We start from the raw sequence: 25,818 nt of genomic DNA, 5'->3' as shown, positions 1-25,818 counted from the left end.
TTGTTGTTGGCAGTAAACAGAAATCAGAAACACTACAGTAGAAAACCACGGTAAAAATACTATAGTAGCAGTGACAATAAAACATAACAGAAGGTGCCATAAGAGAAATTAAAATATACCGTTTTTTCTTATAAAAGTTTCTTATTAAAACATAGAGAACACAACCATGTTCAGCTTAATCCTTATTACTTTGAATGCGTTTTTTCTGACAGCTGACAAAAGAAGAGAGGAGGCAGATGACCAACATGCAGACGTTTATTGTTGCCAACCACCTACACAGTCTTGCCCACAGCTCTTTTACTGCTGCGTCATTTTAAAGCTTCAGACGTCCAAAGGAAACAAAATATGTATTTACAAATCTATCTGTGCAAGCATCGTAAATCTTCTCTCTCGCATCGTTTGTCTACAGTAGCAGAAAGGCATGCATAGAAACAAACTTTGGTACAATATGTTAACAAAACTAGACTAGATCTCTGAAGAGCAGTTACAGTATATACAGGGATAGTACAGAATGGGAGTATGAATCGCTGATCGTTTAAGCATACATTTAGACACAGATTTCTATTAAATTACGATTTGACGGTTCTGTTTGTCAAAACCCATTTTAAATATACACCTCCAGTTTCTAATGGTGTATTCTAAATAACAAGGGTGGAACATTCCAGCAACTTTGGCAAACAGGGAGAACAAACATCAGAAAGACAGGGATCACTCAATGTGAGCATGTCGATGGTTTGGAATAGCTGAAGGACACTGGCAGTGATACTGAGAACACATTTTTTAGAAAATGTCAATATACTATAAACCATCTACAGGTACAGTACAGTATAGGAACAGGTAAAAAAAAATGGCTGCAATCAATGTTTGTCAAGTAAGCAAGAAAAAAAAATATGGTCATCCATTTTTTAACCGTATTAGAGTAAAGCACTTATATTTTACAATAATTATGTATCTAGGACTGTTAGTCTCTTGTCTTAATAAAAAAATATTTTTAATATAATCAAATGTAGGAAAACATAACCATATACAATTAAACAAAATCTCTTTTGATCTCTCTTTTATGAGTACTACTTTACGTCTGGATTCCTGTTAGCATGATTTTCATGAAATTCAAGTTTATAATGGGAGTGATGACTGCACAAATGCCAAAAAAAAAAAAAAAGAAAAAGTACTGTATGAATAAGCAGTGGCATACAACAGCCAGAAAAAACAAAGTGCACTCTGAACACTAAATGCAACAAATGCAATGGTAATAAAACATAAAAAAAAAATAAAAAAAAATCAGCGAATGAGGTGCAACACTACCTCATTAAGACACAAGCAAATGAGAGCGGAGCGGCCAAGCGGTCTACGAAGCCTCCTTGATGACTGTTGCTGTGGGGATAGCTGACTTTCCAGCACTCCCGTTGTGCGGCCGGTTGTAACTGACGAAGTTGGGTGTGTGTATGGTGCGGATACTCTTCACACCCTGAGTCAACATGGTGGGGGACAGAGGAGAGTGGGAAGAGGAAGAAGAAGAAGAGGAGGAGGATGAGGAAGGTCGGCCATTTTGGGTCTGTGTGGACAAGGAGAGGCCTTTAGTGCTGTGAGTGGGCGCAGCAAGCTTTAGAGAACCGTTAGAGAGGGAGGGGATATGGGAAGAAGGAGCGGGGATCGAGCGAGGGCTGGGGATGGAAGACTTGCTGGAAGGAGAGGAGGAAGGGCCAGCTGAGGGAGGGTTAAACTGGTTAGTGGCGTCAGACTGGGAAGCACCTTTTCCTGTGCTAGAGGAAAAAGCGGGGATTTTAGAGGCAGGCATGGTAGGGGAAGTGGATTTGGGATCTCCTCCAGATCTCTTAGCACTTCCGTTAGCCTGCGAACAAAGATGTCAAAACACACTGATCGTCAGCGCAAGCGAACTCACGATGTGAAGATGTGAAGAACGCTCAAACACATTTGAATTATGCTATTACTGTCCACAGTTAATTATCAGTGATGATCAAACACAGATAATACATTCATTACTTACTAAAAGACTAACTACTAATATGCACACACACACACACATATATGAAAAGACAAGGTACAACTTCAGTGTATTGTTCAGGATATTAAATGAAAGCTTGGAAGGTAGGGAAAAGTAAGATTATTCACATTCATTTTCAAGGAATACTCTGGTGTTGTTCAATCTAATCTCTATTTGCTGCATCTGTAGCATGTGGTCAATGACCTTGTATTACGGAAAGTAATTTGACATTTGTACTGTGTAAAAATAAAAACAGAAAAACTACTGACCTGAAACACACTTACACCTAAGGCATGAACAATATCTGTTTTGTTTTTTATTTATTTTTTAAAGAATGTTGAATATTTCCCCTTTTCTCCCAATTTGGTGCTGCCAATTAACCCTCCTGTTCATTGCGCCCTCTAGCACTCGCAATGTCTCCTCCCATAAATTAAGCCAGACACTGCCTCTTTTTGAACTGCTGCTAATGCAGCATTGCCAGCTTCCCCAGCTACACCGTGCCAGCTAACAGACAGCTGATGTGATGAGGTAAAGAAAGAGCCATCGACTCACCCAGATAGAGCACGGCCAATTGTGCTCTCCTGCATTCCGGATGTCTCAGGATTCGACCCTACGACCCCCAGGCCGTAGACTAATACTGATTTTAAGGCGGTAAAAATTCCCATTTCTTAAAGTATAGCCTAATTTTATTTTATTTATAGTTTAGTCTGAATTAAACTGCACTAACAGATGATTATCAGTTCTTAACTGTCAAACTTTTCCAGTATTACAGTCATATGTTCAAAAAGGACATATGACGGTCACTAAGGTCCCCAGTGGAACATTAAGAGATTTTGAGTTCAATCTCTGCAATGGTAAAACCAAGTTGCTAACTACTGGTGTGTTCTTGGCAATGTTTTAGCAGACACAGACAGAACCACAGGTTGCCGATATTATCATCCAACTGACATATCAGTCAAGCCCTGTTTATAATCAGTGGCAATACGGGTGCTGCAGCTAGTTAAAAAAAACACTGGAGTATTCCTTTTAGATCATTAATGTCTCAAAGTCAGTGATGCACAGTGCAAGGACAACCAACCAGTATGCAAGACCAGAGGAGGCTCCGAGAGGTTTGGAGGAGGTGCATTGTGGGAGGGTTTCCACAGGGCGGTGGAAGTTTAGTAGGGGGTTGATCCTGGTAGTGAGGGGTGGGGACTCATCCCCTGAGAGGCAAACAGGGGAAAGTGTCCGAGACTGGGTTTAGTAGAGGAGCATCTCTCTAGCATGGAAAGTCGTGTTGTAAAACATTGACATTTATGATGTTAGATCAGCTTTGTAGTTTAGCAGAAGTAAATTGGGGTGCAGTGAGTTCAAGTGCAAATTGCACGTGTGACGTAGTTCAAGTTAGTAGTTTAGGTAGCAAGAAACCAAAGACTGGGGAAGGTAAGGGGCAACAGAGTAGAAGTCAATTGAGAATAAGCTGTGACGCAACTCAGGAGATGACACATATTGTCTTTCAGTTCAGCTTTTTTTTTTGTTGTCCTGGTCATCTACACAGCAACAAAGCCATAAGCAGAGTGAATAGAAGCAGAAGCATTCCATGGTGTTACGAGATAACAGTCACATGCCTTCAGTCATAGCTAATCAAAGCACAGCCAAAGAAATGATACAAGAGCCATGGTGGCCATGAGTCATTCACGCAAAAGACAGTTTACTCAATTTCAGTTTTTTTGTTTGTTTTCCTCTGTAACGTAAACCCTGATAAAGCTCCCTATTCTATTCTATGGCATACACACTCTTGATTTCTGTGTTCTCAAGAAGTATCCCTAAGTGTGTGTCGGTTGGCTGACTGGACCAGTGGTCCTATGACAAAACTACCTGGCGGAACTGCCTCTGTGAGTCCTGTAGCTTTTGCTGTTTTGTTGCCCTCTCTCTGTCTGAGGTACCCGGCTGCTGCCTGGCCTTGGCAGACATGGGCACTGGCATCCGACTAGTAGGTGAGGCCACGCTGGCATTCTGTAAAAAGGATTCAAACCAAAAAGGAGAAAATGGAATAAAAAGAAAGGAACACAAAAAGGTGCCACATTGAAGGTTGCTTTGTAAAAGAGAGAGACAAAACCTGTGTAAATCATCTTCCATCACATTTGACTGCATATAACTGTGATTCTGCGCATCCAGGAGAATCAAAGGAAAGGTGGAAACGCATGCAAACCAGTCCTCAACACCAACAGACAAACATTTTGTGATTATACCTCAGAACCCATTTGAAAGAATTGAGAAATTGAGACGGTACAAAGTGAAAGTGTGATTTTTTAGATTGTGAGTAGTGTTCTTTGGCTGCCTGAACCAATGTTAGAATCTCATCAGAGAACACATATAGGTAGAGGCGCACCATCAACAAAAAACACCCGTGAAACACCAGACCAGCATATACAGACACCATATATACAGGGTTAAAAGTTGAGATCCCACAGTCCATCCCCTGAACCAGACGAAGGGGCTTAGGGATCTGATGGTAGTCACTGGTTAGGTTGGGATTGTTGTGAGGAAGAGGAGAAGGAGAGACCCACTAGTCTTCAATAGTGAAGATGTCAAAGCTAGAGAGAGACCTGCTGGGTAGGAGCCGGTGTGATGGACACGCCTGCTGTGGGGATCATGGCGGGTCGAGGAAGTAGTTGCGGTTTGGGTTTCTTCCGAAGGCTGGCACCCTTGCTAGAGAAAGAAGATTTGGGAGCCAAGGTCTTCTGAGGAACTGCTTTGTCGGAAGCCTCAGGGTGATGCGGGGAGTCCTCAGAAGACTTTGGCCCCATTTCACAGATGGTGGTCTCCAGTTGTTTGATAGTCTGTTCAAGACTATCAAGGGTCTTGTAAGTGCTCTTTCTGATTTCTTCAGTACGTCCTAGAGATTCCTGAGGGTTGGACTCTGATTTCGATGGTTCCTGTTTGGAGCGAGCAATTTCAAACCTCTTGGTCTCTTTATGCTGTTTAACAGTACCATCTGACTCCTCTTCATCTTCATAGACCACTACCTGCAAAGTCTTTTTACCTGTCTTGGTACCAGTGCGGATGGCTTGTGTCAGGGCTGCTAGCTGCTTTTTGGGAAATTTAAATTTAAACTTCTTCTTAGCATCCTGTTTGGCATCTGTTAGCTCTCCTCCATCTGACAACAGTGGTGGTGATGAAGAGATGCTACAATTGTCCCCAGTGACCAAGAAAGAGTCTGTCCCACTTGATGCCTTCCCAGAAATACCTTTGTCCCCTTTTTGTTTTACCTGTTCTTCTTGGTTTCTTTCCTCCTCATCTTCGTTTTCTTCACTTTCCTCCTCTATCCTTTCTTCCGCCAGCATCCTCTCCAGCTCCTCCTCACACTCAAAGATAGTGGAGAGGCGTTTGTAGGCTGAACGGATGTCCATTGGCTCGTCAAAAATGATAATGACAGGCTTTTTACTGAATCCACTGCTTTCAACATCACCTTGTCCATTGCTATTAGTGACATTTCCAGAAACCATGTTACTGCCATCTTTGACCTGTGGTTTGTTGCCTACAGTCACTGTTTGCACATTGCCTCTTTTGGCATTGACAAGTTCCTGGTACTCTCCAGTGGATAAAGCCTGCACTTTGGTGTTTGTAATCATGAAGGCAATATTATCAGGTGGAGGAGGAGGCTCTCCTCCTGGCAAGTCAGGACTGAGAAAGGCCTCACTATCATCTTCTACTTCTTCATATTTTCGTTCTCTAGCCTTGGATGAACCAAGCACAAGCTGCTGTTTTATAGAACTTAGCTCATTAGGATTTGTGCTTGCCTGGAAAAGGGTGGGGTCAAGGCCCCCTAGTGAAACAGGGGCACAAATTGCAGTAGGAGACTCCACCCTCTCCTCTATGCTAACCTGGACCTGTGGAGCCTTGACCACATGGACCTTTCCCTTGGTTGGACTAACTGGGCCTTCTTCTGTTGAAGATTGAGGTTTTGACTTCAGTGAACTTGGACGGCTAGGCTGTTTATAAGGCAGAGCACTGGGAAGGCTGAAAGTGTTGTCTGGGCCTTTATTCTTTGGTTTACCAGATGGGCCATCTGTGGATACCTGCAGCTGGTTTTGTGAGACCTGTGTTGCAGTTCTGTCAGTTGATTCCTCTGATGTGTCCTTGGTGATCTGTGCTGTCACATAGTAGATGACCTTCAAAGGTCAAATAAAGAGAGAATGAAAAAAATATATATTAGTATGGTCTTATACACAGTCAGCTGTATTATGTATTATGTATTGTAATGCATCAAATTCATAACTGGTGGCTCTTGATTATTATCAATATTTAAAGAAAATAATACATCCTACCACTGCATACAAAAATATATATACCTTTAGTTGTATTACTATGTCTACAAACATGGAGAAAACTGGGTTAAATATTATAAACAAGGTGTCAAAAAAAATAGCTTCTCACCCCTGGACTTTGACGAACTGTGTTGTTGCCATTTTCATCTGTGACCAAATCTTTTTCTTCTTGGATTTCTGTATTCTGCTAGGATAGTTTATGAGGAACAACATCACTTCTCACAAATACCCTACCACTTAGTTCTCAACCACGAGAATTCATAATAGTAAAACTTTTGGAAGGCTTTCTCAAATTTTATATATATATATATATATATATATATATATATATATATATATATATATATATATATATATATATATAAGCATTCTTAAAGACAGAAATACATTTAGCTAAGAAATCCAAGTTGATTTATCTAGATTCTAGTTGTAGCTGTCATAGTAACTTTTCAACAAACTATTCTAATATATTTTCTATCCATGGTTTAAAATGATGATTTATTCAAATTAAGCTAAAACAGACAATACAGTGCAAGTAGATGTAAGTGTTAGTGGTAGAGTCACCAGAAGCCATACCTCCTTGTGTTGGACATCAGATTAGATAACATTTGACAAAAATAAAATAGATAAATAGAATATATAAATAGAAGATATGGCTAATTAATAATTGGTCACAATTCAAAAGGGAGAAAGGCATTAACCCAGAGAACAAGTTAGAAAGTTTAGAGCAGGGCATGCAGCAAGGTCAGAAGATCAGAGCAACTGAACTCAAAAATGCTAGTCGATTAAAAACCCTCTCGAAAATGAGACTAGATGCTAGATCATTCAAGGGAATATTTCAGTTTCTAACAATGAATGCTAATAGCTGCCAATTGCCATTATGTGAACACAGTAATTAGGGCTGGGCAATTAATCAAAAATTAAGCATTTACAAGCTCTAAATAATGCAATCATGTCTATTATTTCGATTTTGTGTAGTCATGTGACTCTGCCCTGTATAGTCAGTGATATGGAAGCAACATGGAGGAGAACTCAAACACTGAGCCAACTCGAGCATTATATATAATCGTAATTAATCATAAAATTAATCATAATTGAATTAAATGTTCATATAACCATGATATTCATTTTGCCCAGCAATAAAAGTAATGCTATCTGGAGGTTACAAGCTTCCATTCACTGTTAGCCCTGTTGGTACATTTGTTTAAGATATTAATATAATACAATACATTTAATTTAGCAATCTAAATACTAAGACACATTTCATAGAACTGATTTTGTAAGAATGTGAAATTAAGATGCAGTCTATTCAGGTTAAAAATATCAGATGCAATTTCAAACTCCTCTTCTAATTACTCTATGTCTATTACAATATATTAATATAGTTGTATGCATATGTATGGTAAAAAAGTGAAAATAAGTAAACAAATCCTCTACAGTGAACACTTAATGCACAATTAAATTTATTTTCTAATATGTGAAACTTATTCAATAAAACAGGCTATAAAATGAGTAAAAAATGTCATATTTATGTTTGTTATCTGTGGAAATTTGGAAGCCTATTTTCACTAAGAAAAACAACAAAACATGACATTTTGAAACTTTTGCAAGTTACTATCTCCAGGTGGTAATACGCGCATTGATAGGCTAACCGGCAAAAAGAAACACACAAGACTGATTCACTGCATTACAATGCCATAAAACATGTTAGTTTATTGATTGGATGAAAACACAAAGCCAATCAAATTTGAAACGCTGAAATACAACTGTCTGTAATTCACAAAAAAAGTAACCGGATCTTGTAGCAGTGTGGTTCTGCTACAAACTAAACAGCATTAGCTATGAGTTCAGTGGAAATAAAGGGAAAAATAGCTTGTGAAAAGAAAATCAGTGAGAACGTTTTGTACAGAAATCCATCAGAAGCACGTATAGTACATCAAGCAGGAGGTGAAAAAGGCATACAGGCAGATTTAAGGGCAGCCATCAAGGACAAGCAGTTGACAGGAGCAGGCAGCTAGAGGGAGAGCTAAAGGACGTCATGTCCGTTACCTTCTTATCTTTGAGGGGCAGTAAGGCCCCGGGTCTTAGCTCTTTGATCTGTGGTTCTACCAAACCTTTGAGCCCTAAATCCTTATTAGAGCACTTCTGGAAAACCTGAAGAGGAATATGACAATATATGTGTAGGGGGGGTTAAGACCCTGTTCACAGACCATAGTATAGTGCACTGTCTATTGAGACACAGGGCATTGTTAAGGAGCTAACAAATTAACAGTGCACTGTTCTTAATAGAGGGTATTGTAAAACTTATACAGTATCTGCTGTCATGAATACATCATTTGACTTTTAACACTTTATGCCTTTTAAGCTGGAAAATATAAATTTCATTTTAAGGGGAATTTCTCTGATTTCTCAAGTTTTATGTTTAGGAACCAAAGGTTGCAACGTCTACAATGAAAATATATCAGTAAACCTCCATGTGTACTATGTACTATATTTTTTAATTTTGTGTTGATAATATAATGCCCAAATGGCCATGCAATCATTTCCGTGAGCGAGCTTTAAGATGCATTAAACTCTTTAGGTTTACCAATACAAACAATTCTGACTTGCTACATTTCACATCAAACCTCACCTACATCTTTAACAGTGGAACAGAATACCATATAGATTGACTGAATCTATAAAGCCAGTCAGCTTTGATTTTCTATACAAGGATGTGACATTCATTTTTGTAGAGTAAAGCTATAGCTCTGCTGTCATAGAGAAATGAAGCCCCACCACCAGGAAACGAAAACACAGAAAAACACACACTAACCAATGTAAGATTCATAACTAAACTTTTCAAACTTCAATATTTCCTACATCCATGGGTTATTTCAGGTACATCTACCATATGGGTGCATTTTGTAGGGTTAAAATGACTTACTGCAGATTCTTCTTTGCTCTACTCCATACATTAAAGGAAAAGAATCACCAATGATTGGGTATAATTTGGGAGGTGAACTATTCTTAGCACAGCAGTGACATGTGGTTATGGTGGTGTGTTTGGCACATGGGTCCTCCAGCCTTTCGTCATATCACCATGATTTTAGCATCTTTACATTGCTTCTTTACATGCTTCCTGTGCATTTCAGGGTATTATACAAACCTTTACTGATGGTTTTAAAGATTTAAATGGCCTGGCACCCTCCTATAGCAAGGATGTGTCACTATGGAAATCCCAGAGCCCTAAGATAAAGCTGGTCTACTCCTTACAGTTCCATGGTCTAGAAATGTCACCATCAGGAGAGGATTATTGGTAACGTTTTTTTAAAACAAAACTGATGAATACTTTTGCTTTCTGGCCTATGAAGGTAACTAATACTTCTGATATGGTCTATAGATGCTTTAAAATGCCTATTATATGGTCATTCTTTATTTACATTTTATAAATGATTTTATGACTTTTTTACTTGTGTACTGCAAAGCACGTGACATGAAAACATGAAAACAGGAAACTACATCAGTTGCCAGCTTCTAACCACATGGCTTCTGTGGGACAGATATTTTGGGTATAGAATACATGATAAATAGGAATACTTAGAAACTGAGTTTTTAAAAAATATTTGCAGTGCTGCCGTGTCTGAGGTTTGTTGCCACAACAGTTGCGCCCCTGTCAGTAATCTACAAGTAAACCTACAAGGTGCACCTATATGGCCAACTAGTGCAGGTACAAAGCAGGATTACCTCATAAACAGGCAGGTTTTGTAGGTGGATGCACACTTTTTACTCACCTGCAACTCTGCCATTATTTTATCTCCCTCATCCTCCTCCTCAGGGATGGCAGATGCAGTGACAGGTGGAGGCGTGCATGGCTTGGGCTTTGTCTCCGGGGGGCTCTTCGGTTTAGTCTGAGGCTCCCCTTCACCCTCCTGTAGAAGACACACACATACATTAATGCAGAAGTCAGAATTAGGAGTAATAGCCTAAATAATCATTATAAAATTAATATCTGTGGTATCAAATTTGGTTAACATTCATTAATGTAGTATCATATAGTACAATAATAATTTCTTAATGTAGGAATTTAAAAAAGGTTAATGAAATTTGAAGTTTAGACTTAAACTGCATTGCACAGTATAATAACAATTTATTTTGGTTATTGTAAATAATAAATGTCATTATGTATTGAAAACCGGTCAATTACATATCTGCATTAAAATCACTGTAACGCATGGCCCCCCTTTTGGCTTGTTGCTTTGTTTTAAAGCAGTCCTGCAAAAGCAGTGAACCTTTTGAAGGTATCTGTTCTGCTCTTGGCAAAACATGCTCAGAAACCACTGCCAGTTTCTTATCTGTATACCTGAATATAGATGTGAGAATATTTCCGGTCACATTGCTGAGTGTGGACTGACGTAAAGCACTTATCTGATGCATCTGCAGCAAATGTAAGGCCATGTCTAATGCATCATGCAACACAAAATGAGGTACATCTATAAAGTCTGTAGTATTAATTTAACACATTCACTTGTTGGCCTGGACACTCGAGCAATGATTAACACTAATTAGCATTTACATTAGGCTACATCTGGTGGCTAACCAAGTGCATTTGGTGCTTACTGATAACCACTGTCAGATGATTTTGTTCACTATATAGTAAATATGCACTGGTGCGCTTGGAATCACAGATATTTGTGCTCAAAGTCACTGTGTGTGTTTCACTGGTGTGTATGTGTGTGTGTTCTGCACTGCACTGCATGGATGGGCTAAAGACGGAAGCCAAATTCGTCACAAATAGTGAATATGGTTGTCTTGTTGCATTGTCTTGTCTTGACAGAAAAAGTGTTACACCATAGAGAATGAACAGAAATATCCAGAATTCATTTTTTCAAAAGTGAGGATCAAATCTCAAAGCAAAAATGCTACTGTGTCACTGTCCAAATACTTATAAACCTGGCTATACATTATAATGCATAAATAGACCTTTGAAACGCACACCTACCTTATGCACAAGAAAACGGAAATAGCTCTCATCATGTGAGAGTTCTGAAAATGACAAAACCACAGCAAAGCCTACATACACCCACACCCTTTCACTTCTTTCCATGTCAGTTCTGTCTGTGATGTAAAATTGACACTTAATCTTTCTGATCACACCTCTTCTATCTGATCTTCTACAATGAATGCAGCAGAGTGGTGTTTTCTGTAAAGTAAATATCCAGCTGCTAGTCTAACTTGGGCTTCACTGCAAACATTTAATGTTGTAATATTCAGCATAAGGTCAAAACTACGCTCAATGACAGCCGTTTATCTGTAGTTCATTGGTAAAAGCTGTTAATTTGTTTGTTAGGTAACGGATCGTTTATTAGCCATTTGTTTGATCACAGCATCCGAACAGTCATTTATGTGTAATTTATTTGGTAGCTGTCTATTTCTTAGCCCTTTAGCAGAACTTCACTGTGTAGTCCCAGGTATTAAAAGTCTTTACTCTGCTTCCACACAAAAATGTGTTGCTAAATGAAACTCCCACTCGCACAGCTACATACACATACACACTGTACCTGTGGAGCTCCAGACTCCTTCCTGCTGGTGTAGATGACCTCGCCTGAGCGAGTGGTGGTCATGCCTGTAGTGGTGGGGTAGTTTCTGCGAGGTGGAGGGGGAGGTGGGGACTTGTTGGCTTTCTCTGAGGTCTGACTCAACTTGGCTGTTCTGTCCTGAGGCTTCGCTGCTCTCTCCAGGCTTGTTTTGGCTGTAAGGCTGGGTTTAGGAGGCCTGTCCAAAGCGGGTGCTTTAGCTACTCTCTCTAGCTGTGGTTTGGGGACCTTTTCTGGACCTGTCTTAGAGAGCTTCTCAAGAGCAGGTGGCTCAGGTTGGTTGTCCTCTGTAACACAATGAATACAGTCACAGGCTATTAAATGCATACATGCATTCTTGTCAGTTCCTTTAAGACTTCTCCTTGTGCTTGCCATCTATAAATATAGAACACCAATGCATAAAACACAAGTGTGACAATATATTGGCAGCAACTAAACCAATAAAGCAAAGCTATTTGGCTTTTTTCCACTCTAGTTGATGCTTGGCATTAGACTTAGGTCTTAGGCTCATGTGTGGCTGTTCCAGAGCATTCCATTCCACTGACAATGCTTTTCTATGGAGATTATACAAGCTGTGTGTGCGCAACTAAACACCTGTGTCAACAGTGGGTGCTCTTTAAATCGAGTGACTCATTAGAAGTGGTCTCCACAAATGTCTGCACATAAAGTGTACAATCTAGATGCTATTTAATTAGGCCGAATGGCATTTTACCAGTGCTCAGCGCTGCAACATTTGCTATAAGTGAATACATTTATAGGCAAGGAATGTATAGGTCAAGTCAGAATGGACTCTGACCTTGAGATGGAAGAGCAGAAGGTTCAGGTCTCTCCACTCCATCTTCCAAAGCACCAGAGGGTGCTGGAGTGGATTTTTGTGTGCCGTCCCCATCATTTGCCACTTCTAGGCTGGGTATTCCTCTTAGCATGGTGGCTTCTGCTTCCTGAAGGACCTTCTGAAACTCCCGCACATCATAATGACTAATGTTGTGTCTCTTTTCTTCCCACTCTTTTTCAGCAGCCTAAAAAGAAAAGAGGAACATGAAATGAACAAATGAACATGATTTATCCCCAGCCCCAGATGCCGCTAATCAACCATGACTTGAAGTGTGCCACTTTTATTTTGGAATGAGAAAGGCTACGCTAACAGACACTGGACTGGACTCTCTCAACCAGCTCAAATTGCATATTGATTTGTCTGCAACTGTTTTGTGCAGACACATCGATATGGTTTAGAAGATAGTATGACTTACTGTAGAAAAAAACCCCAAACGTACACATACAGTGTTCAAATGTTTGTGGACCTTTCTAATGAATGCATTATGCTACCTGAACCCACTGCTGACACAGATGTGCAAATGCAACAAACAGCTTGTCTAATCCTCATAGAGAAGTACTGCCAATAGATTAGAACCTATTGGCACCATGCCTAATGTCAGGCATGGGCTAGAAGGGTCAAAAGCAGAAGTAGAGACAGTTACTCAAGCAAAAGCAAGATAAAAGTTAAAAAAGAGGATTTTTAATATCTGTGGTTTCTGAAGAAACAACGAATGGGCAAATGGGGGTCCTTATAGTTTAGATGAATGGTAGGTCAGCCATTCTGAGTAACCAGAAGTTATCATATTTTAGGAAAAGTGTCATAGTATAAAAACACAACCATATTTATAAAATCTGAGTAAAAGTTTTGAGTAAAAAAGTTTTGAGTAAAAAATCATAACAGACCTCATTAATGCTCTCATGGCTGAATGAAATTAAATTCTCAATGCTAAGTTCCAATATGCAGTGTTCACAGTATAGCAAAGGCTGGTACTGCAGTAATTAACTGAACATGTAGGTATGAGATGTAGCTTTGCATATTGCTTTGCAGCTTCAGTGCAAAACTACAAACCTAAATGTGCCTACTACAGTTGGGTAAATTGACAAAATTTAGGGTTATAATTAGCAGTAATTAGATTACTTTTGTAAGATTATCTGGTTTAATGCAACATACAAACCATATATCCATTGAAAGCTCACCTCTATTGACGTGGCTCTATTTTTGCCCTTGCTATGACTGGCGATCTCCTCGATAAACAGGCTTGGAGATGCCCTGTTGTCATGGCGGGCACCATTGTTGGTTACACCGTTGCTTGACTGTGGCGTGGGCTCTGACAGGGACTGGCTGGGCTTCTTGAGCTGCATGGGGCTGCCTGACTGTTTTGTGGGCGAGGGGGTGGATTCACGGGTCTGCTGGGTCGGGGCAGAAAACGCAGGCGCTGCTGAATGCTGGGACTGACGAAGGGGCACTGGGGAACTTTGAGCATGGTGGATGACCATAGGGTTGGAGTTAATGACTTCAGACTTAATAGAGGAGGTCTGAGGTTCAATAAGGGACATAATCGCTCCGTCCTGGACATCAGAGGGAGGCACCGGCTCAACCCCATCCGCTGTGACTGAAGATGCTGCAGTAGCAACATCTGAAGATTTGAGTGAACCCTCTGTGGCATGCCTATAAGTCATAAAAAAGCTCTTCAATAATAATACAATAATATTAGTAACAACATTTAGGGATATCAGTTTGATGTATTGTATCCCTGCATACTGTGTCGTGTCATGGCTAGTATGTTGAGTGTAAGATCTGGACACTATAAATCACAGCTTTTATTTATGATATTGTTCTTTTATAATGTTCTATAATGCACTAATAAACTACAGATGGAAACATTAACATATTATGGAAGACAACATTTTAGCTCCTTTATGTTCTGTAGCAGAATGTGACAAAATTAAGGACAATAAATCATAAGCACAATAAACATTTTTACAAAGGAAACACACACACACACACACTCTGTACCTGCGCAGAGTGCTGAGGGAATCGGTGAGTGTTTTGACTCTCTTCAGCATGCTGTCCAATTTGTGTGGCTCCTCCTTGAGGAACTTCACAGCCTCCACCTCCACTCGCAGCACGGCCCGCATGCGCGCCTGTAGGGCTGGAAACTCTCCTAATACACACACACACACACACACACACACACACACACACACACACACACACATGCACACAGCAAGTGAGAACTAATTGTGAATATACTGTGTCTTACAGAATATGTACCTCTGAATATTAAGCCAACACATGTTATATAGATACTTCAGAGTTTCAACCTAATCTCTGTCTGCCATCTCTGTACTGTATAGCTGGTAACCACAGATAGATGCCACCTCTTGCATTAAGTCAGCAAACAGTTCCCAATGTCCCAATACATATCCAAATAACATAATTCTGCAAATTTAACCATTAAATGAATAAATTAGTTAATGACATCATGACATGAAATGTACACATTACATTGGTATGGTTACAGTTTAACACAGATTCTAAAAGAACTAATCACTGGCAACTATCAAGAGAACTCAGTAACACTGAGATAAATAACTGATCAGCACAGTGATTTATCAGTCTACTCAGGCTTTAGTAGAGCTCAGTAACACTGAGAAAAATAACTGATCAGTACAGTGGTTTATCAGTCTACTCAGGCTTTAGTAGAGCTCAGTAACACTGAGAAAAATAACTGATCAGTACAGTGGTTTATCAGTCTACTCAGGCTTTAGTAGGGCTCAGGAACACAGAGATAAATAACTGATCAGTACAGTGGTTTATCAGTCTAGTCAGGCTTTAGTAGGGCACAGTAACACTGAGATAAATAACTGATCAGCACAGTGATTTATCAGTCTACTCAGGCTTTAGCAGAGCACTGATAAATAAAGAGACTGATCAGCACAGTCATTAATGAAACAGTGAGCACACATGCCTAGAACGGTAGGTGGCCCTGGCTGTGGTTGCTGGGAGGAGTTGGGGGCTGACTGCCCTGCCACGGGGGCTTCAGTCACATCCTGTCAGTTAAGGAGATTGAGCCAGTGAGCTTCTGATCGCATGACCACTTCTCTAACGATAAGGCCACAACTCATTGCCTTATTCAGTTAGTTAACTAAGAAAGTTTTGGTAAGCTTCTCACATGTCTGCATTATTAGAATGTAATGGTTTCAGTTTCAGATTTATAGTACACAGGCACATATGTAACCTTTTTTTAAGTCTTCGCGTTTAGAGGCAGTCTGTTTCTAAGCACAAAGAAAATTCAATATTGATGCAGCAGGCAGAGATCAGACAGTAAAAACAAGTGGTGTGCATAATCTTACCTTTAAGGCCTGCTAGGCTCTCTCCCACCTTCCTCAGGCTGACCGCTCCTTCCTCAACCTCCTTCAGAGTGACCAATCTTGAAGTTACACCTGAGCTTGAATCTTTCTTTAGAGACTCCACAAAGTTCTCCAGATCCCTACACACACAGAGCATGTGGAGTTGAGCATTGTAATTACACACATATTACTCTAGGGGGCACAAAAACAATTCAAATTCACTCACTACTAACTTCATAAACACCTACACTAAACTGACCGCTCTGAGAGTCCTCCTGCCTTACAGGTCCACTACATAGATATAAATTACACACGATAACCCATCCTGCACATCGTCTGTAAGTTGCCCTCTACTCCATTCATCACTGTACCCCAGCTAACCAGAAACAGCAAATCTGAGCCACTGCTAGGAGTTGTGTACCACCCAAAAAATACACGTCAGGACATGGGGTCACACAAAATAGCCCATATGTATTATACAGGTTATGTGAAATGTAATGTATATGTAATAACAATAATGACAATATGTCATATGTAAGTGCCTACTGTATATATTGGGCATGTAAGTATATGTAAGTGTTGTATATAGCATTTTGTTAGTCTTGTAGGTTCGCCCTGTTTTTCTCTGCTTTTCCTATAAACACACAAACACACACCAGAGGCATCAGACACAAAGTGTTGTTCAGAGGCCAACAAAAAACACTCAGCTCATTCACAACATTCCCGCTCAATTTAACACCGACCCATCTTCACACACGCTCTCACATGCATGCATACACACACACACACACATACACACACACACACACACACACACACACTTTCTGAACATTAGAATGTTTTTGTGACCTTGAGATTTGTGTTAAAAAACAAACAAACAAAAAACAATAAAACTGCCTTTTGCCTCTTTTAGTGAAAAGGACTGTGTGAGACTTTGTGCCCTTATCACATTCTCGTGTGGGTTTTAATGATTTTAATTACTTCTGGCTAAATAATAATCATGCATAACATAAATACCTTTCTTAACAGAAATCAGACTGGGACTTATAATAAATATTATATTATGTACATTTTATTTCCCTTTACCCCAAATGGCCAAGACAAGTTAATCAAGTTTTTAGTTTTGCGTCAGAGCTAATGAGCAATGGAAGCTTTTAGGCATTAAACTGTAAGTGATCTAAGTGATTTTACACTAGCCTCAAACCACATCAAGTTGTTATCACACATAGACTTTAGTGGTTTTTGGTAATGTGTGACATACTGTCATCAAAAAAACTGGACAAACCTTAGGCTTCAAGATAGCAACTGCTACGGTTTTAGCTATGCAACATACTTTTCTAATGAAACCATCACCAGGTTAACTGTGTGTAGCAATAGCTAACACTGCTAACAGGCACTGGACTAAATCAATCTTGAAGTTGATTGATAACAGTCCAAGTCCAGTGTCTATTAGCAATGGAGCCTAGCATATCCTATTGTAAACTAGGATCCTAGCATATCCTATTGTAAATGCCTTTGTCAGATATCAGACGTTGATCGACTGCATCTGGGGTTAGTAATAAATCATGTTAATCAGATTTTTCTTTAATATGTTAACACTAGAAAAGTATTACAAACAACAGCTGTGTTCCAGTAGACCACTGTAGCTGATTTCTGGCTAAACCAAATTAAGCTGAAGGTTCTATTACAAATAGTGTTCATTAAAACGACAGTTGAAAGTCTCCTGACAGTCCAACCAGGCCTATGTGAGTTTACTACTTTGGGAATTGCAGTTTTCCTGCCACATTCCTCACCGCTCTGTGCACTCTGGGATCAGGCTAGCCTTGTCAGTCCCACACTGCTTTGCTGAGTTTGCTGAAGGGACATGGGCAGAGCGGCAAGGAAAACAAGGCCCTAAATCTCCAGCCTGTCTTCTCAACTTTAATTCAACTGCTGTGACCAGATGGTGATTTTGATCTGCGGTGGCGTTTATGACTGGCTGCGGATATGCTAACCTCTCTCTGGCTGGTGGGAACCATGACTCTGCTTAGAATTTTGACAAAGATGGTTTGTGGCTGTAAATGAAAATTAAATCTTGACATTTTAGAAACAGGCGCCATTCAGAAATTACAGTCAGAGGAGAAAAACAATGCAAACAAAGAAGAAATAAACATGTGAATACCAAAGCATTTATAATGGCAATAAATAAAAGCTGTGCTTTTTTATATGTGCAGGCGTGCCAATATGTTTGGCACAGATATCCAATGTTTGGCACTGTGCAGGTATTTCTTCTGAGGGATCAGTGAACCTTGGGTACCCATGGTTCACTTGGTCCACCGGTTGTCCTTGCTTGGACCTCTTTTGATAGGTACTGACCACTGCATACCTGGGACATCCAACAAGACCTGCCTGATATTTTAGAGATGCTCTGACCCAGTCGGCTATCCATCCCAATTTGGCCCTTGTTAGTGGCTCAGGTCCTTTTGCTTGCCTATTTTCCCTGCTTCAAGACCTGTCTGTTCACTTGCTGCCTAATTTGTAGATCCCAGTCCTTGACAGGTGCCATTGATGATCAAATAGTCAGTGTTATTCATTTTTAATTCAGTGTTATCAATTTTACATGATATAACAGTGGACAGTAAGAAGAATGTTCGTTAGTAATTAACATTTGGTACTGTAGGAAGAATGGTGTTTCTCACCCTAACTGTGTGAGAACAGTCTCCTCCATGCAGAGATATTTGTGTCTCTCCTCCTCTACCAGTGTTCTCTGTCTGTGGGTTGGGTCCTCCTGTCGTCTTAAAGCTTCAGCCAGTCGTGCACTTATCTCCTGCTCAGCCTGCTTGATCTGAGCTCGCACACACTCCTGATTCTGTAACTGCAACACACGCACACACAGGCATGACAACACATGTTTAATGCGGAACAAAGTTCTTACATGTAAGAGCAGGTGTGGTTCCTGTCACGTTGGACCCACCTTGAATTGGACTGAAAACATAATTTTCATGACCTCAAAAACTTCTCAAGAGTTCTCAACACATACAAAACAGACACCAACAGCGGGTGGTGCAAAATCAATGGTAACATCACAAGTCAGAAGATGGACTGGTGCAGATGTTCACAGAGAAGAGGATGTCAACAAGACTGTGATTTTAATAGATTTTGGCAGTATATACAGTATATTAGAAACATTTTGAGCGGTTTATTCCACCTGTGCTAAATACCTACCAGCTGTTTAAGCCTGTTTAAGAGGCTTAGAACAGGAAGCTAAAATAAAAATGTAACAATCAGTGACAATCGGTAAAGCACTTTCACAAGTAAGGGTTGGATACTTATGCATATTCTACTTATGCTTTTTTGCACACTATTTAGCATGTCACTGTTTAGTTCTACAGTATGCGATTTGTACTTTGATTTTAACAACAAAATTTGAACTGGTCTAAATAACAGTCAATTTTAGTTTTTTTTTTTATTCCAAGTGGGAACACAATAAACTGCAGTAATTATATCACCCTAATTACTGTGTGTGCCTCATTAAAAGTTCATTAGTGGAATGTCTGTTTTCTGTAATGTGTTCTAACAGTGCAGTGGCATGTTTGGGTGGGCGTAAAATGCTCTGCTTGGTTGAAGGCTAGTATTTCTGAGTGAAATAATGCTCTGTGCTATTTCACAGTTTAAAGGTGTTTACTATTATTCTAAAAGGAAGAAATCAGTAAAAAATGAGTAGGTGTGTTCAGACTTGTCTTGCAATTTGTATGAGCACCATGGCTAGCATACAGAGCATATGGAAAATGTTTTCATATTTTTAGAAATGCTATGTTTCAGACATTTTATCAGTCTCCATACAATTCTCCATAAAGACAAAATGTAAATTTGTTGAAAATGAAGGACTGGAATATCTTTCACCAATATCAACACTATCAACACCTTTCTTCTGGATGATTCTCTCATTCATCTTGGCAGAATTGGTATGACCAAGTTGAATGGGCAGCCTTTTTCAGATGCTATATTGAGTTTAGGTCTGGATTCTGGCTGGGCCATGACGTTCACAGATTTTCCCCAAACCACTCCATTGTTTTTTTTCTGCATCTATCTCTCCCCTTTATCACAACCTGCCTCCCAGTCTCTGTTACAGGAAGACATACACACAGTATGACACTGCCACTACCATGTTTGACAGTAGGGATGGTGTTAATGAGTTGTTGCTCACTGCTGGGCATTGTGGCCAAATAGTTAAATCTTCGTTTCATCTGACCAGTGGATTTTAGTTCTAATGGTCATGAAGATTCGTTTAGGTGCATTTAGGGTTTTGGGCACTTAATTACTGTCTGTCTGGCCAAAGCCATTTATCACTGATTGCTCGATTTGGCTGGGCAGCCAGTTCCAGAAGAGCCGCTGGTTGTGTCAAAGGTCTTCCTTCTTCTTGAGAATGATGGAGGCTACCATGATGTTGGGCACTTCCAATGCAGCAGAAGTGTTCTTGTATTCTTCCCCATTCCTGTGCCTGGATAAAACTGCAGGTCTACTGATTCTCTGAACCTCATGGCTTGCATTTTACTCTGACATGCGCAATCAACTTTCCTCACTATGTCCATAGGATAGTCTTTTATTTTTAAGATATTTCGAAAACACTGAGAGAAAAATTGAAAATTTATTTACTCTACAAATACTCTAATTTATTACTCTACAAATATGATTGTATACCTGTAGCTGTCTCATCTGCTGCAGCTGGACACGGAGATCCGAGACGTTTTTCCTGAACTGAAAGAGATTCACCTGCAGAGGGGCAGAGTTGATGGGCAGAGTTGGGGCAGGGCTACTCTCAGGTGGGAGTGCAGCACTTTTGGGTCCAAGTACTGGAGAGTCTCCTAAACATACAAAGCAAAACCCAGCTAAAGATTTAAGGGTGAATCTTACATTAGAATAAATTTCCTGTTCTGTTTTCAGTCACAGTAAAATGGATGGTGGACATGGAGACCACTAGCTTCGAACTCTTAGTAGAATATATAGATTAAAAATTATATTTGTCTGGATTGAAAGAAATACTCCATAAGGACCACTGGGTCTAGGTCCCCTATACAGAACTACACCAAAAAAGCTCTTTGCATTAACAAAGAACAGAAGAGCAGTAATTGGTATGATCAGGTATCATGGCAAGGCTGGAGCAATTACCTTAAACACTGAGGCCCTTACTGGAGTCAGCTCATGAGGTACAGAAATGCTTGTAGCAGCACATATTTGTGTGAGAGTGAAAGTGTATCTGTGCGGGCATGTTGATTTTTTGGTAACTTACACTGTGTGTGTGGTGAGTAAGGACTGGGAGAACACATGGTACACTGTATTTCTAAATGGTTCATTTCTGAGAAATCAGATTTTGTGATGCAAGAAATATGCAAAAAGAAAGAACAAAATAAAGAAAGAAACAAAAAGAAAGAAAGAAAGAAAGAAAGAAAGAGCAAAAGAACGAAAGAAAGAAAGAAAGAAAGAAAGAAAGAAAGAAAGAAAGAGAGAGATATCTCACCTGCACTGGATGTGCTGTGAACTGGTGACCCTGACTTTACTGACCGGTCACTGAAATAACAGGATACACATCGAATCACACATACATTCTCTCTGTCTTTCTCTCTCAATCTCTCTCTCACACACACACACCAAACCAACAGCACACAGATCACAAAAACAAAACAGCAGTGGGAGAAACATTAGCAGAAGTGTTAGCTAGCATTCAAAAAGTAATTTATGAAGAGTTAGCAGTGAGCAGTCAGTGCATGCTGACAGTTAGTGGTTATGTAATGTAATCCACTCACTCAGTGCTGAATGTTGTTCCCTAGAGGACACAGGCCGGGGCTTGTAAACTACACCACCCAGCCTGCCCTGCTTACCTGTCCTGCTCTTTGTTGCTGCAGCCGTTAATGCTGGGGCCCTTTAGGAGAGCATGCTGCACGAGGCCAGTCAGACTGGCCAGCTGCTCCTCCATAGCCTTCATTCTCTCTCTGCACAGAGACACCAAACACATGCTCACTAATCTGACTGTGTGTGTGTGTGTCTGTGTGCATGTTAGGGCCCAACTGTTATAAAGAATTTGCTGCTGATTTTAGGGTATTTAAAACTGCTGATAATGAAGTAAAGTTTATTTCACACCAACACGCCTCGGAAACGTTGGGTCACATCATGAAGTTCAATGTTTTTTTAGCTTTCAATATTTGGTTTGCCCAAAAAAGGCCATGTTAAGTACTCTAGCTAAAGTCCTGATGTCAACTGCTCTAGCTTATGTTAGCTAGATGTTAACTACTCCAGCTGATGTTATCTAGATGTTAACTGCTCTAGCTAAAGTTATCTAGATGTTAACTATTCTAGCTGATGTTAACTATAAGTTAGTCAATCTAGCTGAATTTATTCAGATGTTAACTTTTCTAGCTGGTGTTAACTATTTGCCAACTACTCTGGCTGATGTTACTCTTCTAGCTGAACTACTCTTGCTAATGTTGGCTAGATGTTAACTACTCTAGCTGATGTTACTCTTCTAGCTGAACTAATCTTGCTGATGTTGGCTAGATGTTTACTACTCTAGCTGATGTGTAACTTCCTTTGAATTAAGCCAATTTAAATAATGACACACCTGCAAATGGATTTCGTGTGATGTCAAACGGTTGTGCCACTGAGTACGCTATATGGATTTATGTTAATGTTAATCCTACACATTTTTATTAATCAATAAACTGCTTAACGTCTTGAAAGTTTTTTTAAGTTAACATTTCAGTCATAAATAAATAAAATTAACTATAAAAAAAGATTGAATTTATAATGCATTTTAGAACTTAAAAGGACAAACCTTCTGTGACTTTGGTGCCACATTGTCTGCAGTAGTTTATAGTTAAACAGTGCTTTATATTATTAGCAAACTGATACAAGGCACTATTTCTGGGAACATTCAAACTGGTATCAAGGGTAAATTAGCTCCAACTCTAGCCTTAATGTTTGTATTTGAAAATGTGCAGAGTTTGAGGTTTTCCATAAGCAGAGCTGCTTTATCTCGAATGCAGGAGGGATAATGCTAAGACGCAATTAACAAACCGCATGTGCTTTCAAATCTTGCAAATGAAACCAAGTCAACTAACCAAAAGTAGTGGCAGAATAGCTGCTGGAGTTTCCTAAAAATCCTGGAAGCGTCTTTTTTGTGCAAAATGAGCGCAGGAAGGTTGCGGCAAATGCTAATGACAATACAATCAGCTGTCGGCCAACATTTCACATCTCATTGTGTAAAGCCTATTTCAGCTAGAGTTGGGAGCAGGAACGGTACTAAGCTGGTTTCGCCCTGTCGAGCATCTCAGCAGACCATGCGTAATACCCTTTTCTACCAATGCCCTCTTTGGACAGTTAGGCTGACAGCATTAAGCTTCTCAGGTGGTCCTAACCACTGTGCCTTAATCTGAGTCAGCCTCCCAGAAACTATCCATTGAAAGGTTCTTTATGGAACCAGAAGTGGTTCTTCTAAGACACTGCGAAAAGAAACACCTCTATTTTGAAGACTCATAGCTCTACCTTGCTGGTGTACAGTTAGACGCTTATCTAGGCCTTCACCGATGGTCAGTTTCCAACCAGCAGAGCTGCTCTGTGTAGATTATTTTTAGGTGGTGGACCACTCTAAACCTAGCAGTTAAGCTGGTCAACAGTGGTCCTGTGGTCACAAATGGTGAATGTGACAGCGGGAGGCTAACAAATTATGCATGACAACAGATGGGCTTCTGTGTGTAACTGTACACCTATATAGGAAGATGGCCTGAGAGTGGAAGCACAGGGTAGGACTTTCAACTACAGCACTGAGCAACAGGTGTAGACAGTCATAGGTAATAAGTAATATAATATAAATGGTTTAAACGGAACATGGCACCTTTAGTGGCACATATTTTAGGTCAACAAAAATATAGGAGCAGGTAGTCTTAAAACACCACTAATTTCATCAAACTGTAGCAGTCTTCTTTTGTGATGCTTTTTCCATACCTTTTCTGAGTTGTAATTTTGTTTTAGGAGCTTTCCTTCTTCTCAGGAGGTGAAGTGAATGCTCAAATGTATTAAGGTCTGGTGACTGACCTAGGCAGTCTAAACTATTTAACTTTTCTATCTTGATAAAGTTCTTTGTTGTGTTGCCAGTGTGTTTCGAGTCATTGTCTTACTGCATGGGGAAGTTTCTCCTGATTAGAGGCATATATTTGTAATCTGGTAGACAGAATGACTGTACAGTCTTGCTAAAATCATCCATAAATATGATCTACAAGGAGCCAAGCAAATCCAAGCCACAACACTACATCCACTGTAATTGATGGACTTGTATGTTTTGAATCATGAACAGAACTTTTCTTTCTCCACACTTTGGCAGAGGTTAATCTTGGTCACGCTGGGCCATAAACCTTCGCTCTTAAAACTGTTATGCCCTGTTATCTCATTTCTTTACATATCCCAATCTAGCCTTTCAAGTTTCACTGCTCATGAGTGGTCTGCATATCACTCCTGTCCAAATCTTCATTTTTGTCGTTTAACTTTTTTTCCATCACTTAAACCCTGAAGCTGCTCTGTCCCCTGTGTAAATAATTCTGCATGAGTAGATTAATAGAAATACTCTAAATTACTTGGAATAAATGCTTATTTTACATTAAATTCTATTCAAAGTTAAGATTTTTTTGCCATCTCCTGTAAAGTCACTATTTTGGAGATGCTTGTTTTTCACTTGACAGCAACAACGTTCTGGTATGACCTCTGTATTGTTGTTCTGGTTGTGCTTTCTTTCTTTTCAAATTGCCATACTGACTGCCCACTACTTGTAATGGCTCTAATTAATTTACTTTAGACTTTAGACTGTTGAGCCCCTAGGAGCCCACAGGTGCCAAGTTTTAAGTTGTTTAAAACACCTAGTTGTAAATATCAGGAAATAAAAGCTAAACTTTTAAACATCCTCAGATATTTCTATTTATTTTTATTAATCTTAGATATATTTAACCATTACTGATTGGTTGCAAAGATGTTCATTTTTACTGCTTCTGCTTAAACTTTATTCTTGTAATTTTTGGGGCGGAATTTTCTTTCTTTCAGGCAATTTCTACTTTTAGGTCTTGGTTCCCATCAGTGGTTCTTTCTCATGCTGCTAGGGAGCTTTGTCTTGGCCTTGGCATGCTTGCCCACGCCTATTAAGGACTAATCAGGACGTATAAAGTTACTGTGCCAATATCTTATGTAAAAATAATGAGTTTGAATTGTAAAATGAATAAAACTATGGATTCAACTCACTGTGCTATTATTATGACTGTTAAACACTGTATTAAAGGTGAAAACCAAATACATTTCAAACCGTGTGCATACCTAACCTGTTATGGTGTAAATAAAGTAATTCAGAGTAGTCTAAGTAAAATGCAAAAATGTGGCATTCTAAGAAAACCTTAGTCAGAATTGCTCACAGTAGAGGTGATTGAAACCAGACATCCAAAGCGTTTTATGTAGCTAAAAGCTACCATACAGAAAGCTACTACACAAAATGGGTATGAATACACAACCTGATGCCTGATATAATGTTAAATGATAGGTCTGAGATTAGGTTTTAGCCTAAACTGTGATATTTTTTAAAATCCATTTAAGATGGAGGGGTACATGGAGGACGTGGTTAAGGCAAAATAGTTTCCAAAGAATGTTTAATAGTCACTGTGACACTTTCTATTTTCTAGTTTCTATTACCACCACAGTAAGTAAGTTTTTTTTAACCATCTCAAATAACAGCCAATGGCTTTGTTTA

At 39.6% G+C, this 25,818-nt stretch overlaps 1 protein-coding gene across 11 annotated transcripts in view; it reads right to left on the bottom strand.

Annotated features, from left to right (window-relative positions):
- Positions 1-239: 239 nt before the first annotated feature.
- Positions 240-25,818, bottom strand: part of LOC140556416 (sickle tail protein homolog) — a 161,314-nt gene continuing 135,735 nt past the window's right edge. For 4 of the 11 annotated variants that reach the window (XM_072680321.1, XM_072680316.1, XM_072680318.1 and 1 more), the window contains 15 exons: positions 21,920-22,030; positions 21,559-21,608; positions 20,742-20,905; positions 18,740-18,915; positions 16,065-16,201; positions 14,725-14,872; positions 13,905-14,376; positions 12,688-12,910; positions 11,856-12,178; positions 10,089-10,226; positions 8,365-8,469; positions 6,425-6,502; positions 4,594-6,159; positions 3,863-4,000; positions 240-1,852 (listed from right to left, as the gene is read on the bottom strand). In XM_072680321.1, coding sequence (XP_072536422.1) covers positions 1,349-1,852; positions 3,863-4,000; positions 4,594-6,159; positions 6,425-6,502; positions 8,365-8,469; positions 10,089-10,226; positions 11,856-12,178; positions 12,688-12,910; positions 13,905-14,376; positions 14,725-14,872; positions 16,065-16,201; positions 18,740-18,915; positions 20,742-20,905; positions 21,559-21,608; positions 21,920-22,030 — 4,333 coding nt within the window. In that variant the 3' untranslated portion in view covers positions 240-1,348. Of the gene's footprint in view, positions 3,208-3,862; positions 4,001-4,593; positions 6,160-6,424; positions 6,503-8,364; positions 8,470-10,088; positions 10,227-11,855; positions 12,179-12,687; positions 12,911-13,904; positions 14,377-14,724; positions 14,873-16,064; positions 16,202-18,739; positions 18,916-20,741; positions 20,906-21,558; positions 21,609-21,919; positions 22,031-25,818 lie in introns of all 11 variants that reach the window. The other 7 variants (XM_072680326.1, XM_072680327.1, XM_072680317.1 and 4 more) reach the window with 6 other exon arrangements.

The sequence above is a fragment of the Salminus brasiliensis genome, chromosome 5 (assembly GCF_030463535.1).
Source record: "Salminus brasiliensis chromosome 5, fSalBra1.hap2, whole genome shotgun sequence".
In the NCBI taxonomy this organism is placed as follows: domain Eukaryota; kingdom Metazoa; phylum Chordata; class Actinopteri; order Characiformes; family Bryconidae; genus Salminus; species Salminus brasiliensis.
This window is presented reverse-complemented; position numbering and strand designations above follow the sequence as displayed.